Source organism: Verticillium dahliae, genomic scaffold (assembly GCF_000150675.1).
Source record: "Verticillium dahliae VdLs.17 supercont1.9 genomic scaffold, whole genome shotgun sequence".
Classification (NCBI taxonomy): Eukaryota; Fungi; Ascomycota; class Sordariomycetes; order Glomerellales; family Plectosphaerellaceae; genus Verticillium; species Verticillium dahliae.
Genome location: NW_009276929.1, coordinates 727394 through 743396, shown reverse-complemented (window position 1 = coordinate 743396; position 16003 = coordinate 727394). Strand labels below are relative to the sequence as shown.

The window sequence follows — 16003 nt, the reverse complement described above, 5'->3', positions numbered from 1 at the left end:
CTCGCTCGACTTAAGTCACTGAGCAACTTGGACACAACACACCCCACGAGAAGCTGAGCGAGAGGTAGGATACGAATGAGACCACAAAACACAAGAAGCGGCCATACTGTATCAATACTCAATACTCAATAGTGCCTTTTTAGCCAAAAGCTACTTGACGCAGAAAATCTTTTTATGTAGAGGGAAGAGAGTGCCATGGTGACGTCACGTTGACGTATCAATTAGGGAGCTAATACAACTAGTAGGGTGATAGTGATAGATGGCTCTAGTGTGTTACCACGCTTCGCTATAAAGCTAGCGAATCCTCATCGTTCGCAGGTGGTCTTGCATTTCTTTCGTGATTCGGAATGCCACAGGCATGGCTGGTCCATCAACAAATTGGCCGATTGGCCCGCACAAAACCCTCAATAGGGAACGGCAGCCTCCACCAGATGTTGAGAAGGTCTTGCGGCAGTATCTCACGTCTGAGGAGGAAGCACAGGTTCGTCGGCAATTTCAACAGGCTTGCCCCCGGCGTCGACAGGTCTTGTGGAGTGGGATGGACCAAAGCCAGGCACAAAGGTGGGCCGACGATCATCACATGCAGACGTTGACGACGGCAATGGGCCCATTGATGAACCCCAAGCATCCACAATGCCTTCAGCACCGTAAAACAAAAAAAGCATGGTCAAAGTATGTCCACGGAGCATCGGCCGCCTTCGCTTGGTATATTTCTGGTTGCGATGTGGTCACGGTGCTGTTGCATCCACCGCCGGTCAGATTCAACCCTTTCGGGGCAACCTTTTATCAGACGATTGAGGAGCCTATTATCACAGGGAAGACTGGGGGTTGCAATGTGCGGCGGATTGAAGTAGTCCATCCGGCCGTACCCGAAGCTGCTGACTTCGCCTACCAAATGTGGCCAGTGGATGAGGCCGAGGTATGGAAGGAAAGGTTTGGGAGGCTGAGTGTGGCTAACACTCGCTGGAGGCAGATCAAGGCCTCACAGGTTGAGTCTTCCCGGGTGATCTTCCGCACTATACCGCTAATGGAAGGTACAGGTGAGCCATAACAACACTGTTCCTGGGGGTGCCTTACCGGGATGCAAAACACCTTTAGCGACAAAGAACTGTGGTGATAGCAAACCATTGAAAGATACGTCACGAGTGCTCGACGACACGAAGGGTAAGAAAGAGAGGAAGAAGAAGTGTAAAAAAGTGAAAGAACAGGAGGGAAATGAGAGAACGGGAAGGAAGAAGGCGCGGACCAAGACGTGTGCTGTTGAAACCAACTTAAGAAAACTACCGAGACCAGGTAAGACTGGTACATTCAAGAGCCCGTTAATGAAGGTCGAAGATCAAGCAAAGGTAAAGCTGTCAGAAGGAGGCTCTCCGAGACTTAAGAAAAGAACGAAGGGGAACTTAGTACCACAAAGCCAAATATAGCGTCTGTCACGAACTCGGAAAAAGTGAATCAGACATTGCAGGAATTTGAGTGCGAATAGGCAGGAAGGGGTTAAGACAGTCAGACCTGATACAATTTGCTCGCGAGTAAGCAAATATCTATGTACAACCCTGAAGTACGATAGAGCCGGCAATTCCTTTCTTGCCGTCTCGTTCCAGAGAAGGCGACGGTCTGCCGATGTAGTTCATCCACGTAATCCACTCAGCGAAATTTCAACGGCACTCCTCGACAGCGGTGGCAGAGGGTACCAAAGCCTTTGCGGTGTAATCCTTCACCGCTATCTTACATAGATCGTATCAGACAACTCCACCACAGCTACAGATTTGGCGAAGCAGCGTGGTCTCCTCCCGCATCGCTCGACCGTCGCAGAAGAGCCGCAGCCCTAGATCCAATTGTTCCGACGTCACATGGCCGCACTTCAGCACCAATCCAGACACTGTAGAGGAGCTCAGAGGCGTGGATTGTTGACTTCATGAGGGAGGCTTCAAGTTACATGGGGCTTCTGGCACTTCAATCAAACTCAAATTTCGAGAGGGTATAGTCCCGTCGCCGGTGAACGAATCGAGATGCGAGATGAGAGAGCCATTGGTTACGGAGTGGGGAAAACGATGAAGGGCATTCTTTTTGGGATGTGGCCAAGCAATATTGGAGCTGTCAGAAGCCTGGAGTTGTCAGAAGCCGCCGTTGTATGGCAAGTAAAAACTGTACATTGACCAGTCGAAATGGGTGAAGGATATTTCAGACCTATAGAGAAACAAGCCAGTCCTATCTACCCGACGCATGGCTAGGGGGTTGCTTGGAAACAGATTCGCTTCGTTTCGCGGCGTTCCTTCCAGCTTTTCCATAATGAACCTCCCTTCCAACCACCGGACTCATAACTTCGCCGGACAGGTAGGGCAGTTGTGAGAGGATTGAGAGAACGCCAGCCACCGCTCTACCAGATGATGGCGATAGCAAAGTGTCTATTTCATCGGGCAATATAGTCAAGCCCTCGCCAGATAACCCTCAAAGGCAAGCTTGATACCCAACTTGTCCAGGGCTGGTTACTTTGAATACAGCTACAGTGCTATCTAGCGGTGACGTAAGATCTCCTCTGTTCTTAACCACCGGTCTCGATCAAACGTGTCTCGATGACGGTTTTCTTTTCTCATCTCAATCGCGTGATCCAATGGTGTTAGCCCGAGACTGTCGCGGGAGCCTCTTGATAGACCCATGTCATTGTAAAGAAATTCCAAGGCGTCCTCGGTAAGAGAACCTGCCATCGCTGCGCGGTGCAAAACCGTGCGGCCTGCGGCATCTTTCATGTGGAGATCCACGCCAGAGCTCGCCACGCCAGAGCTCGCCAAAACGGAGAGGAGTTCTCCATCAAGTCGATAGGATTTGGCAGATAGATGGCCCAGTGTAAAACCTGCCTTAGGACTGGTGAACGAAGCGTCAGCGCCTCGTTCAAAGAGAAGTCGCACTACTTGCGCCTTTTCTAATGGGAAGGAGGATTTGGCTAGGTATACCGCTAGCGGCGAGTAACCACGGTCATCAAGGTCGTTGATGCCGACGCTGCTCGACAAGAGAGACCGAACGGCGTCTATGCTAACGCCATCGTGCCTACCAAGTAGGTGATGTAGTGCATTTCGATCATGCTTATCTCTCGCAGTCGCAAGTATCATGGAATTTCCGTCCGTGACAAAGTCAAGCAGAACTTGGATGGTTTCCCCGTCTCCACTCCGTGCTGCGCAGTGGAGCGTGTTGAGTCCGCCTTCGTCCAGGTCCATTACACTTGCGCCATGTCTAATTAGAGCCGTAATAGACTTCACATCTCTCGCCAAACAGGCCAGATGCAGTGGCGTCCGACCCTTCGAATCACGTTCGGATTTTTTGATATTTTTCTCAAGCAGCCTCTCGAGGATAGATTGAGACCGCCAATTCCCATAAGGAATGCAGTGCAGGAGAGACGCGCCATGTGTATCTCTGGTATTTACGTCGATTTCCGGGTGGTTGAGGAGAGCATCGATAATGTCGACCCTATGCTTGTTGATCATACCCATTATCTTGGAGTATTCTTCCTCGTCATCAGTGCCATGATCTATCAAATCAAGCAAAACTTCGATTCTAAAGTCTGGACTATTCTAACGGTCTCGTTTGCCAAAGGGCCGCTTCCAATCGTAGATGTCTTGCCTAACTGCGAGATGCAGAGGCGTTTCGCCGCACTCGGAGACCGCATTTGGGTTGGCACCGTGGTCGAGGAAATATCTTGTCATCTGAGCACTCCCTGTCAAGGCCGCATAGTGCAAAGCTGTGAGCCCTTGCGGAGCGTTGAACCCACCCTGGGAGCAATGTAGATTGCTATTTGGTGCATAGGTGAGCTTGCCATCTTGGCATGTCGCCAGCCAGATCCTCCTTTTCACTAGACTGTCGACTGATACCCCAGCATCGAGGAAGACCTGCGCAATTTCTTCGTTTGCTTTTGCGACAGTGTAGTGAATGGGGGTCATGTTGTTGATATCCGTGGTCATATTTGACAGTTTGGTCGCTTCATAGCTTAGGAGGAGCTGAACACATCTTGTCCAGCCGTGAATAACAGCATGATGCAATGGGGTCTTCCAATCGGCGTCGCGGATATTCGTGTCGACGCGTCGTTCTAACAGCCATTCTGCGATGAGCTCTTGCTGGTTCTTCACCGCCCAGAGCAGACAACTACTTGGAACCTTTGACCCAGATGACAAAAAAGTAGAAATAAGCGGATGTACGTCAGGTGAGGCGGAGCGAGCGTGGAGGACCCAATTTTGTGCGGCGTATTCGAAGAACGGATCCAACAGCTGCTGGTCTCGTATGTCTTGCCCTGTCAGACAGAATCCGTTCCTAAAGTTGTCAAATGAAAGATAGGTAAGGCAGACTTTAGCGATGTCGGTCTCCACATTTGGAAAAATCCGCTGGAAGTACTCTTGCGCTGTGCGATGAACTAATCGGATGATGCTGCTCTCTTCGTCGGTTTCAACCAATCCAACACAAACGGAGACCACGTCCTCGACCGATGGGATACCCTCTTCTTCAAGTTCAGAGTCACCCTCTTGTATAGCCAGTGCATGTTGGATTTCCGACGTTGTGAGTTGTCTTTTTGCACACGTGATCCATGAGAGAACCTTCTTCGCCAGGTCCTGCGACTCGGTATCAGATTCGGTGATCCGCATCCAAGCTTCTTTGTAAACATGATTGTACGCCTCTGGTCCCGTCAGGAGACTTTTTAATGCGTCTTTTATACTCCGAGTTGTTCTCTTTTTGCTGACGGATTCGAAATGAAGCTGCGCAAGGAGGAACCTAGCAAATTCAATCATGCGGCTTGTTAGGAGAGTACTGAAACGCTTACATTCCATCAGAAACCTCCGTGATCTCATTCCTAATCTCCTCACGGCATTTTTCTAGCAATGTCCGTCCGGATTGCAGTATTCGGCCGTCTAGATACCTGCGCACGTCCTCGTCATTGGCACGAATTTCCAATATTGTGCTGGCACTGAATCTGTCAGTAATTTCTGGGATACACCTGGAAGTTGCGAAAATGTTTGCTCCGCATTCGGCCTGGAGATTGAAAAGCTCGGTTAAGAATCTCGCGCGACAGCCGTCGTTTCGTTGGCATTCGTCAAGTGCATCAACGATGATGAAAGTTCTCGAGTAAGAATCTGCAACATGACGGAGGGTTCTCGAGACTTCATCAAGTGACGGCCGCGTCCGCTTACGCCGGTGTTCATCGTGGAGAAACTTCACGCACTCCGGCAATGATGACCGGCCTTGCGTCAGCTGCTTTAGTAGACTCATGAGGAGTTCTTCAACCTTTTGCTCCTGTTGCCGCTGGAAGTCGCAATAAATATATGCAATGCCAACATGCTCATTGCTCCTATATCGTGTGCAAAGGTCGTCAACCACGATCGATGTGATAATCGTCTTCCCGGCTCCAGGGATTCCCGGACAGAATAGAGTCTGGTCCGCAGTCTCGCTCCATTCCCTATATTCCATCGAGCTCAGAAGCCACTGTCCAGTGCCTCCTTGCCTCCTTGCAATGAAATCGCTCTGCTTAGGGCCATAATCAATCATAGTGAGCCAATCGATGATGGCCTTGCACTCCTTGTCTGCATGCTAACCCTGCTGTTCTCTTCTTGCCTCTCTGACTTCCTTGTGGATGCTTACACCGATTGCAAGGGCATCCATATCCATCAATGTGTTCAAGGTTTGACATTGTCGATGAAGGTTTTGGACCGCTTCTTTAGTCTTCTTCGCTAGGAATGCTCCTTTCATCCTTTTCCAGCCAATTCGATGACCCTGGACTCGCTTCTGCAAGTCCTCGAGGAGGATCTCTAGCTCTTTCTTGCATGCTGATACCAGCATGCTGGTGTCTGTGACCGGCACGGTATCTCCAAGCTGCGAAAGGAGCGTGGAATGCCGACCGTGGAAGACATCCTTAAAGTCATCGTTGAGAAGAATATTCATATTCGTCTCGGAAAGCACCGTTTTCAGAGCCCCAACCGCGACCAGGAGGGACTTGGTATCAGCTGGGGCGTGTTTCCAGTCCAGCCCGAAATTGGCGACGGTCGAGATGATCTGGCCGGCCACGACAACAACACCGATAATTCCGAAAGGGTCAAGCATTTCAAAATGAGCTGAGAATGTTGCGAAGATCTTGCAAGAGTATCAAATGAATGCGCCGAAGAAGTGGGGGAGGTTCGAAGACGGACGGCCAGGCAGCAGCTCAGACTAGTCTTCCCGCTGCTGCGGAGCGCAGCAAGAGACAGCTGCGAACCAATAAAAAGGGCAGTCTACTGGAGGCCTCTGGTGCAATGAACCCGTGCCCTCCAGGATCACTTATCTGTCGTCCATATGGTAGCGCTGCAACGAGTTATGCGTGCTTTGCGGTGGTCGTTCTGCGATGTTATACCAGACATAATGCAATGCTGTAACGAAGTACTCTCCTCTCCCTCATACTGTAAAACTATCGATATGGTGTTATGGTTAGTAAATCTCAAACCCCTAACCGCTTCGATCACCTGACTTCTTGCCTACGCCTGCCTGAGAAGGTCACGACAGCCAGCACACGCAACAATCTTGCAGCCAGGGCAACGAAAAGTGTAATAATGCATATGACGGCGGCATGACCCACAAGCTCTTTGATGGAATTTGCGATTCCACCACCTCATATGTTGACATGAGGAAGGCGTTTTGTAATGCCGATGTTGGCCTCCTTCGTTCTGAGACGTGGTTGTCGACTGTGTCTTTGCTGACCTTTTGGACTCCTCACGTGCTGTGCTCTTCCGCAGCTCCGCCTCTTGCTTCTGTGCCTCCCGCTGCTTCGGCTCTCGCTGCCATGTTTCTCTTCGCCGCTGCTGCTCGGCCAAATGCACACAGGTCTTGATCTCTTTGAGCACGGGCCATACAAGCCGAAATATGAGTCTAATACTGCCCAGGGCCCAGATCTGGACACTTCACAGAAACGATTAGGTCAGCCAGTTGTGTGGGTCGAGCTAGCTTCCACCAAACCTGACCGAGAGCAAGCGGGATCAAGACTAGGCAAGGGAGTTGGCAGATACGCCACAGCGTCAATATCAGTACAGTATGGGCCGTGTTGGTGTGCTCACATCTGATCAATCTGAAGGCTGGGCACCATGGTCTATTCCTGCGCCCAAGGCTTAGAAGAACGCACGATGTATCTTCGTCAAAGCTTCGGCACCAAGATCAAAATGCACAACACCATCCTGGGGCTCATGATTCAGCTGACCCCAGTCTCTGTTGTTGTTGGTCGTACGAAGTGTGCCCAAAGTAGTCCTCCACCATCCTGTTCTACAAAGTTCCTTGCTGTCCTGCCTGTCATTGGATACGAGCATGAGCTAGCGGAAGCCACGCATCAAGCTACAACCAAAGCGATGTAATGACGTCAAGTAGACGTCGTCTGCTTCCCGTGTGAACTCAAGCTACTTAAGTATACCCCTCTTCCCTCCTGATGCGAAACTCTTGGCTTTTAATATCCAGGTGCTCTTGATCATGGATTCTTCCCTATTCTGCTGTGGCGCTATCCAACCATATCGACCACAGGCCCTCGACCATGAGTCGAAATTCTCAGGCTTCCTCGCCTGGGCCAATGAACAGAAAGATGACATTCGCAGAGAAGAAGCCTGCCCGGAAACTTCACATTCCATCCAACTGGTCCGCCAGATCAACTACGGTCCGCTAGAATCCCTTCGTTACTTTGCTCGCTCGGTTCCAATAGGGAATATGCGGAGATACAAGAAGAGCAGCTTCTACAAGCGAACTTTGAGAAGGTCAATTCGTACGTCACGATGTCATGCCCCAAACCGTCCGCAGCTGGAAACTTACATCAGGTTTCAAGATACAAAAATTTCAGATGTGGCATTCACGACAAGTTTTACGAGCTGAACCTCTACCAAAAATCTCCTATCAACTCTCACCATTGGCGAGCCACCCTCGCCAGACCCTCGAGGGACATCGACCTCCATCTGAGATTTCCAAAAGAGCAGCCGGTCGTCAGTCCTTCTACGGGGGGCTTTACACGTCCAACTTTGCCACCACCCGCAACATTCAGGTTGGGCCAAGTTGTTGCAGAGTCTTCGTCATGTGCAAGGGGGTCTTCGGGTGGAGGCGATGGACAACCTGGCTCAGGTGTATCTTCACCTACAAAGACCGACGATTCACCAATGAATCAGATCCTTGCTGCCCTTCATTCGCGTCAGCGAAAGCCTGGCGGCAAAGGCAAAGTCATTGGAGTCCTCGCTTTCGACACGCTTCAGACAAAAATTCTATCCGTAGACATAGATGTCCGTGTAGACTTGGACGAGTTGTGGAGAGAATGTCTTGTAGGGCCTGAAATATTAGGATTTCTCCTTGACTGCAATACGGCTGACAACCCAGTGTCTGGTGATCAAAAAAACGGGCTGCAGGACGTGGCTATGGCAGCTCTTGACGAAGTCTCTCAGAGAGGGTTCAGCATGCCAACCGGTCGAGACTGTCTGGTCGAGGTTCTTTATGTAATGCTTCAAAGGAAGAGTGATGTTGAGTCTTACAGACAACTAATCCTTCAGGGTCTGGAAGTTGCTGATGGCTCAGGGCCGGAGAGTGCGAGAGGCGATCTGGAAAGCGACGACAAAGCACATTGGTGGAGCTATGACAGCGATGAAGATCGTTACGACTATGACGGCTCTGAGCATGACTCCGTCAAAGACTTCACGGCGTGTGACAAGGAGTGTGGATACTGCGGTCATTGCGATTATAAGTTAGTACAACTGGGGTTTCTGTAAGCCTGCAGTTGAGCAACTGGAGCAAACATCCGCCTTACTGTCGCAGAGTTCCAGTCGTGACTCTTCGTCTATTCTGAACCAGCTCGCAATACTGTGCAAGGCGTCGAGATAGAATACAAGCCGCAGAAATGCCTCCATGTAATTAGAACAGAGAGAAAGACTGTGAGTACAGTAACTCCAGGTTAGTACCTTCCATGCTTCTTAATAGCACAAACGCGTCACGGCATTAGACACCTGTAGTGGCCACCCGGTTCCTGTGGGCAACCCAAGCCGAATGGTGCACAGGTCGACTGGAGCCGAGGGAGCTGGAGTCGCATGGCCGTTGTCGGAATTCTACAAGAGGGGCCTCCGTCTTGAGCAGCACATTGGGCTGCCTTGGACGATCTCGAAGTACTTCGAAAACGCCAAAACTGCCCTCATCAAGGCGTTACACCGCGTTCAATTCGGGTCCAATGCACGGTACGTCCCGAATCGTACCTCTACTTTGAGATTCTCCCCTGCGCAGTACCAGATTGAAGCCAGAAACTGCTTTGCCTAGCACTGGTTCTGGGTTCTGGGCTAAGCAGCGTGCGCCCAGATCTTGTTGGATGGGTTTGTTGGAGACCTACGCCTCATGGTGGTGGCTCAATCACCCAACGACACCCACCTTAGGCGACCCAAGATCACCCGCCACCAGCCATCACACATCTATCAGCAATGGCCGCAAGAGTAGAGCACACGAACAAGAGCGTAAAATGGCCGGTTCTTAATCTGATCATGTCCACCTGAATCAGAGAACAAACCTCAGTGGCGAATTGCTCTCTGTCGCTAGAATGAGTGCATCGCGCCTCGGTCATTCCGGGATTCAGTTGGTCAACGGTTTCACATGTTGGCCGTACACAGGCCGAAATGACAGCTCAGGGCCTTGAAGACCTTGATCCAGCAGTCCACCGTCTCTTGTCACAGAGTTATGTAGTGATGTTAATTTGCGGAGCGGGAGCTTTGCGCAACGCTGTTGAATTCCTGACGATTGTTAGCCCGTATATAGCAATCGTAACACGGAAAGACTTGCGTTCAGTAAGGCGGACAGCCTAAAAACTGGTTCTCGACCACTGACGTCTTCAAATCTACCACGAACGGGTGCAGAATTGGACTAGAGAGTGCATCTCGTAGAGCCCTGTCGCTGTTGGAGTAATGAGCGAATAGCCCCGTAGTACACCAATGTCGTTCTCGAAGTCTCTAGTGTGTCAACATCGTCGGTATCGGCGTCTGCGTCTTCACCGCTTCGCCGGTTACCTACTTCCTCTCCGCTCTCAGCGTCATCGTAGGCGTGCAGCACACTCTCCGGTATGTTCTGAGCTTGAAAGAAGCTCATCAAAGACAGTAATTTGGCTGCCTGGGGGCGCTCGCGCCTGATCTGCTCGAACGTCACCTGCGACGTTACGACCACAGAATTAGATACGCCATCGCGGCGTCCGAGGTCCCTTTCATCACTGCGGAGTAGGCCGTCTCTGCGCCTTTAGTTCTTGAGGAACTCAATCAAGTACGACGCAGGAGTACCTCGCGGACTGCGCCTGTTGATGTAGGCTGATGCTTGATTGACGCTAGTGGGATATGGTTGAGGGCAAACGAGGTCAATCGCAGGCGCTTCGTCCACTTCTTTGTCAAGCTCCTTTTGCAGAACTTGTAGCGCCTGCTTCTCCTCATGACTGGTATGCGCAGTATTGTCCTACCGCTACCGGCGAGCTTCTCTATAGCGTCTAGACTGCGTAACGTGAATAAGATTTCGCCGCCAGCCGTCTTGGGCAGGTGTGAAGCCAGTGGTTCATGCGCGCCGTCTTCACTGCCCTCTTTCGCAAAAAACACACCAACATCATCGGCGCTATCGACGATCATGAAGCATGAGCTGACATCCTTCCAGCGCCAGCACATTGACCTTGAGGTCGTGCCGGCGAGGCAGCGCCAGAAGGTCTGCGAGGGCGCGGTAGGACTCTTCAAACGTCTCTTCACTGTTTCTACTCGCGATCAGAACACAGGTGTCATTGGGGTCTTTTCTCAATGTAGTTCAAGCTCACGATGTCTGACATTGGGCCTAGTAGAAGATGACTAGGAGTTTGTGGCGAAGAAGAAACGGGGGCAATATATCAGAGCGTTGCCATCATCATTCGCCTGCTATTTGAAGAAGAATCAAATCTGTCAAGGGAGACTGTTGCCAGTGGTAGTATGGTGGGGTGACGCTCATGGGGTTCTCGGTTTTACAACCACCCATTGCGATGGACTAATCGGGTTAGCGCGCTTGCCGCTCTTGCTCAGGCCCGGCTCAGGCCCAGTTCAGTCTAAGGTCAGCCACGCCTCAGTCGAGGCAAATTTTTGCATATTGTGCAAGTACAAATGCTGAAACGGTCGTGTTCAAAACGGTTACCCTGCTCCGTATTGAGGCGACTTGACCAACTCTTTTGCTTGATTGACTGTGGCGCCAGTCACTGGCTGCCAGGTGCTGACACCAATCCCATGGGCAGGCTGCTCCCGTAACCTAGTATGCCACTTGCCCTCCCTACTGAGTACCGGATAATTATGACTTCCTAGGAAGTCAACCTTCTTTGGGGTTTCAAGCCAGCAGAGTTCTCATGGACACTCACGGATCCCTTGCCACCGAACCCTTTTCCCTCGCTTGCCCGCTTCGTCCTGCGATCGGGCATCAGTGTCCGCTGTCGCTGGAAGTCTTTGCGCGAACGCTATAACTGAGCTAAGTGGCAAGCCAGACGCGCACTTGACGGCCACTTCAACTACTGCGCACTGATCCTCCAGCATTGCCCATCCCGCCCCACGAGAGCGCGGGAGCTCGCCTTGAGCAGCGGAGGAGTCTCGGAGAGTAATAACCCGGTGCAGTGCGACGGCGTCATACCGTGCTCAAGGTGTGCCAAACGCGACCTCACAGTGTGTCTACAAGGCTCGCAAACATCGCACCAAACCAAGCCCGCGCGACGAGACTAACTTTCTGAAATGGAGGAATCAAGAGCAAGACGATGTCATTGACAGCTTACTACATGGTTATGGTCGATACAATGTGCCGCGTACCGCCTTCGACGGCGATCAAGGCGGAGAGACCGACCTGCACTCTCGCCTTCCACGGGCCCGCCCGCCCTCTTGTCGCCACCAAGTTCTATTGTTAGCGTACACAAATATCACGCTGAGCCATCCAGTTCTCCTGCGTTACTATCTTCCGGGGCCGAAACTACCAGCACTGGGTGGCAGAACTGCAAGCTTCGTCGACACGAGGATCGAATCGGGTCGGATGGCCGATGAGCCTCGAGCTGGGCCCACCGTTTCTAACCAGAGCGTCTCTATGCTGAGCGCAACCTACGACAGCTCGAAAGCAAAGTACAGCGACCGCTAACCTGCTACCTACAGGTTGATATCTGCAGACTTCTTGCGGGCAGTAGAGTAAGGCGGGGTGGGAATCAGGATCCTTTTCGCCCTAACCCATATGGGTAAGCCACGTCGGTGGCATTCAGGTTGAAGTTTGCGGCTCAAATTGTCAAAAGATTGATCAGATACCCCGCCATGCTAAGGTGATGGCCGATTCCTCTCGCACCAGCTCCATAAGACATGGTCATCCATCATCGGCTGCGAGCCCCAACCCAGCGAGGCACTCGAGCGCAACGCCGGCAAGGTTACCGAATCAATAGTGTGGCATGACATCCATAGAACAGGTCTGTGTAGAAAACCCCTTATCGGTTGTTGGCCACAAGCCTGAATCGAAAGACCGCAGAATGGACGAACAGCTCAATGTTGCCCTTGATCGTGGATCATTATAGCAGGAGGCTGCCAACTCGCGATGCGTCAGGATCGCCACTTAATGCTCATCCTCAAGCGGAACCTCCTCGTCGTACTCCTCCTCCTCGTCGTTGATACCGGCATCCTGGTACTGCTGGTATTCAGAAACAAGATCATTCATGTTAGACTCAGCCTCGGTGAACTCCATCTCGTCCATACCCTCGGCAGTGTACCAGTGAAGGAAAGCCTTGCGCCGGAACATGGCAGTGAACTGCTCACCGATACGCTTGAAGAGCTCCTGGATCGCAGTCGAATTGCCGACGAAGGTCGAGGACATCTTGAGACCACGGGGTGGGATCGAGCAGAGAGCTGTCTGCACGTTGTTGGGGATCCACTCGACGAAGTACGACGAGTTCTTGTTCTGGAGACTACGCATCTGGTCCTCAACTTCCTTCATGGCTACCTTGCCACGGCTGGCATATAACATTAGCGCTGATTCTAAAGTCTGGCGAAGAGTACCCACAAGATGGCGGAACAGGTCAGGAAGCGACCGTTGCGGAAGTCAGATGCGGCCATCATGTTCTTTGGGTCAAACATCTGCTGGGCCAACTCAGGGACGCTGACGGCCCGGAAGGAGTGCGAGCCACGGCTGGTCAGGGGGGCGAAGCCGACCATAAAGAAGTGGAGACGAGGGAAGGGAACCATGTTGACGGCGAGCTTGCGGAGATCGGAGTTGAGCTGACCAGGGAAACGGAGTGAAGTGGAGACGCCGGACATGACAGCAGAGACGAGATGGTTAAGGTCACCATACGAGGGGTTGGAGAGCCTGAGGGTGCGAATGCAGATGTCGTAGAGTGCCTCGTTGTCAATGCAAAAGGTCTCATCGGAGTTCTCGACAAGCTGGTGGATGGAAAGGGTGGCGTTATAGGGCTCGACGACGGTGTCGGAGACTTTCGGGGAGGGAACGACGGAGAAGGTGGCCATCATGCGGTCTGGGAACTCCTCGCGAATCTTGGAGATGAGCAGGGTTCCCAAGCCAGATCCAGTACCACCACCGAGAGAGTGGGTGATCTGGAAACCCTGAAGGCAGTCGCAGCCCTCAGCCTCACGGCGGACAACATCGAGGACCTGGTCGACAAGCTCCGCACCTTCCGTGTAGTGACCCTTGGCCCAATTGTTGCCGGCACCAGACTGGCCAAATACGAAGTTGTCGGGGCGGAAGAGCTGGCCGAAGGGACCGGCACGAACGGCGTCCATAGTACCAGGCTCTAGATCGACGAGAACGGCGCGGGGAACGTACTTGTTGCCAGAGGCCTGCGTTAAAGAGATCAGCAAGGGCTGCAGATACCAGATAGTGTGGCATTACCTCGTTGAAGTAGACGTTCATACGCTCGAGCTGGAGGTCGGATGTACCGTTGTAGCTATCAATTGGTCAGTTCCACCGTATCAAGCAGCCATTTGGGCCTTGTGCAATCAGAAATATTCACATGCCATCGTTGTCAAGGCCGTGCTCGCCAGAGATGTTCTGCCAGAAGGCAGCACCGATCTGGTTACCCTGTATATTGCCAGCTGGTTAGCTCTGCCAGCCTTGCTTAAGCGGTGATCTCAGGTCTTCTTACGCACTGGCCGGTCTGGACGTGAACCTGTAGATAGAGAGAAGGCGATTAGTACGGGGCTCTAGGTTCCTCATTGTGGTGACTGTTGGAGGTCTCGTAGGTTGCAACCACGGGTCAGTGTAGTTCATCGGCAGGGTAATGGGACGCGTCGCATCTTGGCTGAAAAGGGAATGACTTACAATCTCACGCATTGGATGAAGAGAATGTGAAGAAACTGGCCGTTGATGAGCAAGGCTAGGAAGAGGAAAGCTGATGCGAGCTTCAGGAGAACGCGGGTCGCTGGAACGTTGAGGAGGTTTGGGGGAGCATTGTAGATTCGAGCTGGAACATGAAAGTCATTTGTTTACGGGCACGAAATAGGCTGACAGCGGGGAAGCCTCGCTTGTTTAGCGTATGCGACTTCCCAAAGTGACCTACTACTGTTGCTGGTGTCAGTCAGATTGATGCTTTGATCCGGTTTTAAGGGTGTCAGAAATCGAGTTTATTGAATATTCATCATTCTGCCGCAGGGCGGTGAAGAAATGGAGTCAAGTTTGTCACTCGACAGAGCCAGTACAAAATAGAGATCAATGAAGTTACACCCATCAAGAGGTCCTTTTAATAGGGGGGCTCGGCCAGAAGTGACGAATACGACACATGAGGCATCGAGTTTCGGACACGTACTGTCGCCGTTTCCATCGCGCGCCAAAGTCCAAATACGACCTCCGGCGCGTCCTAGATGAATGAATCCCGATAAGCACCTGTCGGAATAATTTGTTTATCAGGCCTAAATCTCCACGTTAAGTGGGTCAATCTTAAGGTTACAATCATGTACCGACCGTATTTCTTCTACCTTGACCCTACCACTTCGACCCAGGGGCACTTTGATGTGGGTCGGCAGAGTCCTCATTTGATGCATTACCTCACTCGCTACCGCCCCGGTACGATTCGACCCGTTTCATGGTTATTGGCAACTGACTAATTGTCGTCGGGGATACTGGCGACGACGAAGTCACATAGTTGCAAGGCTCCACCGAACAACCGGAATGTTACCCACCTGGACATTGGCACCGGTCTACGAGATGATATCATTATGAGATCTCGTAATAACGTTAACGTGTGGCACGGCATGAGAGCATCACCGAAGCAGACCGCGCCCCGTGAGCCATGTCTCCCGATTCCCCCTTTTCGCCATTGTGCCTTTTTCGACATCGATTGTTATTATATGGGCTTTCGTCAACCTCAAATTGCACAGCCATCTCCCTTTGACGTCAAAATGCTGACCTTCGTCCCTCGCCAAGATCGCCATCGACGCTTACTGCCGGCGCCTGCTGATAGGCGGGTGCTCGAGACTCCGGCATCGGCCTCCAGATCGGACTTAGCGACGCGCCGTGTGACGAGCCCCCAGGCACCGGCAGCTTGTCGGGAGTGTCGCAAACAGAAAACGAAGGTTCTGTCACCAGCCCCCGGGGGGGATTCTCAGCTAACCGTGATGCTTATCTTAGTGCTCTGCTCATAGACCCAAATGCCTGCGCTGCCAGCGGCTCAGCAAGGACTGCATTTACGACACGGATCTGGCGGAGACCCCGCGACAATCTTTGCGGCGCAAGTATGGTGAGCTCGAGTTGCGGAATGCCAAACTGGAGCATCTCTTTGGCTTCTTGCAAAACGGCTCTGAGACAGACGTCGCCGCTACGCTGCGCCGTATCCGTGATGGAGCGGACCTTAATGAGCTAGAGAAATACCTCCGCGATGGAGACCTGCTGCTCCAGCTCGGTGAAACCTGACATGAGTTTCCGTTTGCGATGAACATACCAACCCGGATTTCGCAAGACACGGCTATAATTTATCTCAACCTGTTATCTTACCGCAACACTTGCGGCTTGATTGGGCATCCAGCCGAACTGGGAAAGCACG

General features: G+C 52.0%; 6 protein-coding genes across 6 annotated transcripts; 3 read left to right on the top strand and 3 right to left on the bottom strand.

The window, feature by feature from the left end:
• Nucleotides 1–339: 339 nt before the first annotated feature.
• On the top strand, nucleotides 340–1512 carry VDAG_05179 (uncharacterized protein). Its single transcript, XM_009654915.1, has 2 exons — nucleotides 340–988; nucleotides 1041–1512. Exons 1-2 carry the CDS (start codon nucleotides 359–361, stop codon nucleotides 1422–1424), a joined length of 1014 nt encoding a protein of 337 aa, XP_009653210.1. The 5' UTR covers nucleotides 340–358; the 3' UTR covers nucleotides 1425–1512.
• A 2054-nt stretch (nucleotides 1513–3566) lies between these two features.
• Nucleotides 3567–6078, bottom strand: VDAG_05178 (ankyrin repeat protein; the record flags this gene model as incomplete). Its single annotated transcript, XM_009654914.1, has 3 exons — nucleotides 3567–4755; nucleotides 4805–5283; nucleotides 5620–6078. 3 exons carry the CDS (start codon nucleotides 6076–6078, stop codon nucleotides 3567–3569), a joined length of 2127 nt encoding a protein of 708 aa, XP_009653209.1.
• Nucleotides 6079–7163: 1085 nt separating this feature from the next.
• On the top strand, nucleotides 7164–8330 carry VDAG_05177 (uncharacterized protein; the record flags this gene model as incomplete). Its single annotated transcript, XM_009654913.1, has 3 exons — nucleotides 7164–7217; nucleotides 7366–7750; nucleotides 7811–8330. 3 exons carry the CDS (start codon nucleotides 7164–7166, stop codon nucleotides 7855–7857), a joined length of 486 nt encoding a protein of 161 aa, XP_009653208.1. The 3' UTR covers nucleotides 7858–8330.
• A 1116-nt stretch (nucleotides 8331–9446) lies between these two features.
• VDAG_05176 (uncharacterized protein) lies at nucleotides 9447–10912 on the bottom strand. The gene is made up of 3 exons (XM_009654912.1): nucleotides 10790–10912; nucleotides 9787–10729; nucleotides 9447–9737 (listed from the first exon to the last, which is right to left on the bottom strand). Exon 2 carries the CDS (start codon nucleotides 10644–10646, stop codon nucleotides 10254–10256), a length of 393 nt encoding a protein of 130 aa, XP_009653207.1. The 5' UTR covers nucleotides 10647–10729; nucleotides 10790–10912; the 3' UTR covers nucleotides 9447–9737; nucleotides 9787–10253.
• Nucleotides 10913–12007: 1095 nt separating this feature from the next.
• VDAG_05175 (tubulin beta-3 chain) lies at nucleotides 12008–14298 on the bottom strand (the record flags this gene model as incomplete). Its single annotated transcript, XM_009654911.1, has 5 exons — nucleotides 12008–12964; nucleotides 13015–13805; nucleotides 13858–13912; nucleotides 13979–14046; nucleotides 14287–14298. 5 exons carry the CDS (start codon nucleotides 14296–14298, stop codon nucleotides 12571–12573), a joined length of 1320 nt encoding a protein of 439 aa, XP_009653206.1. The 3' UTR covers nucleotides 12008–12570.
• A 1064-nt stretch (nucleotides 14299–15362) lies between these two features.
• VDAG_05174 (uncharacterized protein) lies at nucleotides 15363–15873 on the top strand (the record flags this gene model as incomplete). Its single annotated transcript, XM_009654910.1, has 2 exons — nucleotides 15363–15536; nucleotides 15592–15873. The coding sequence occupies 2 exons, from the start codon at nucleotides 15363–15365 to the stop codon at nucleotides 15871–15873; spliced, it is 456 nt and encodes a 151-aa protein (XP_009653205.1).
• Nucleotides 15874–16003: the final 130 nt, after the last annotated feature.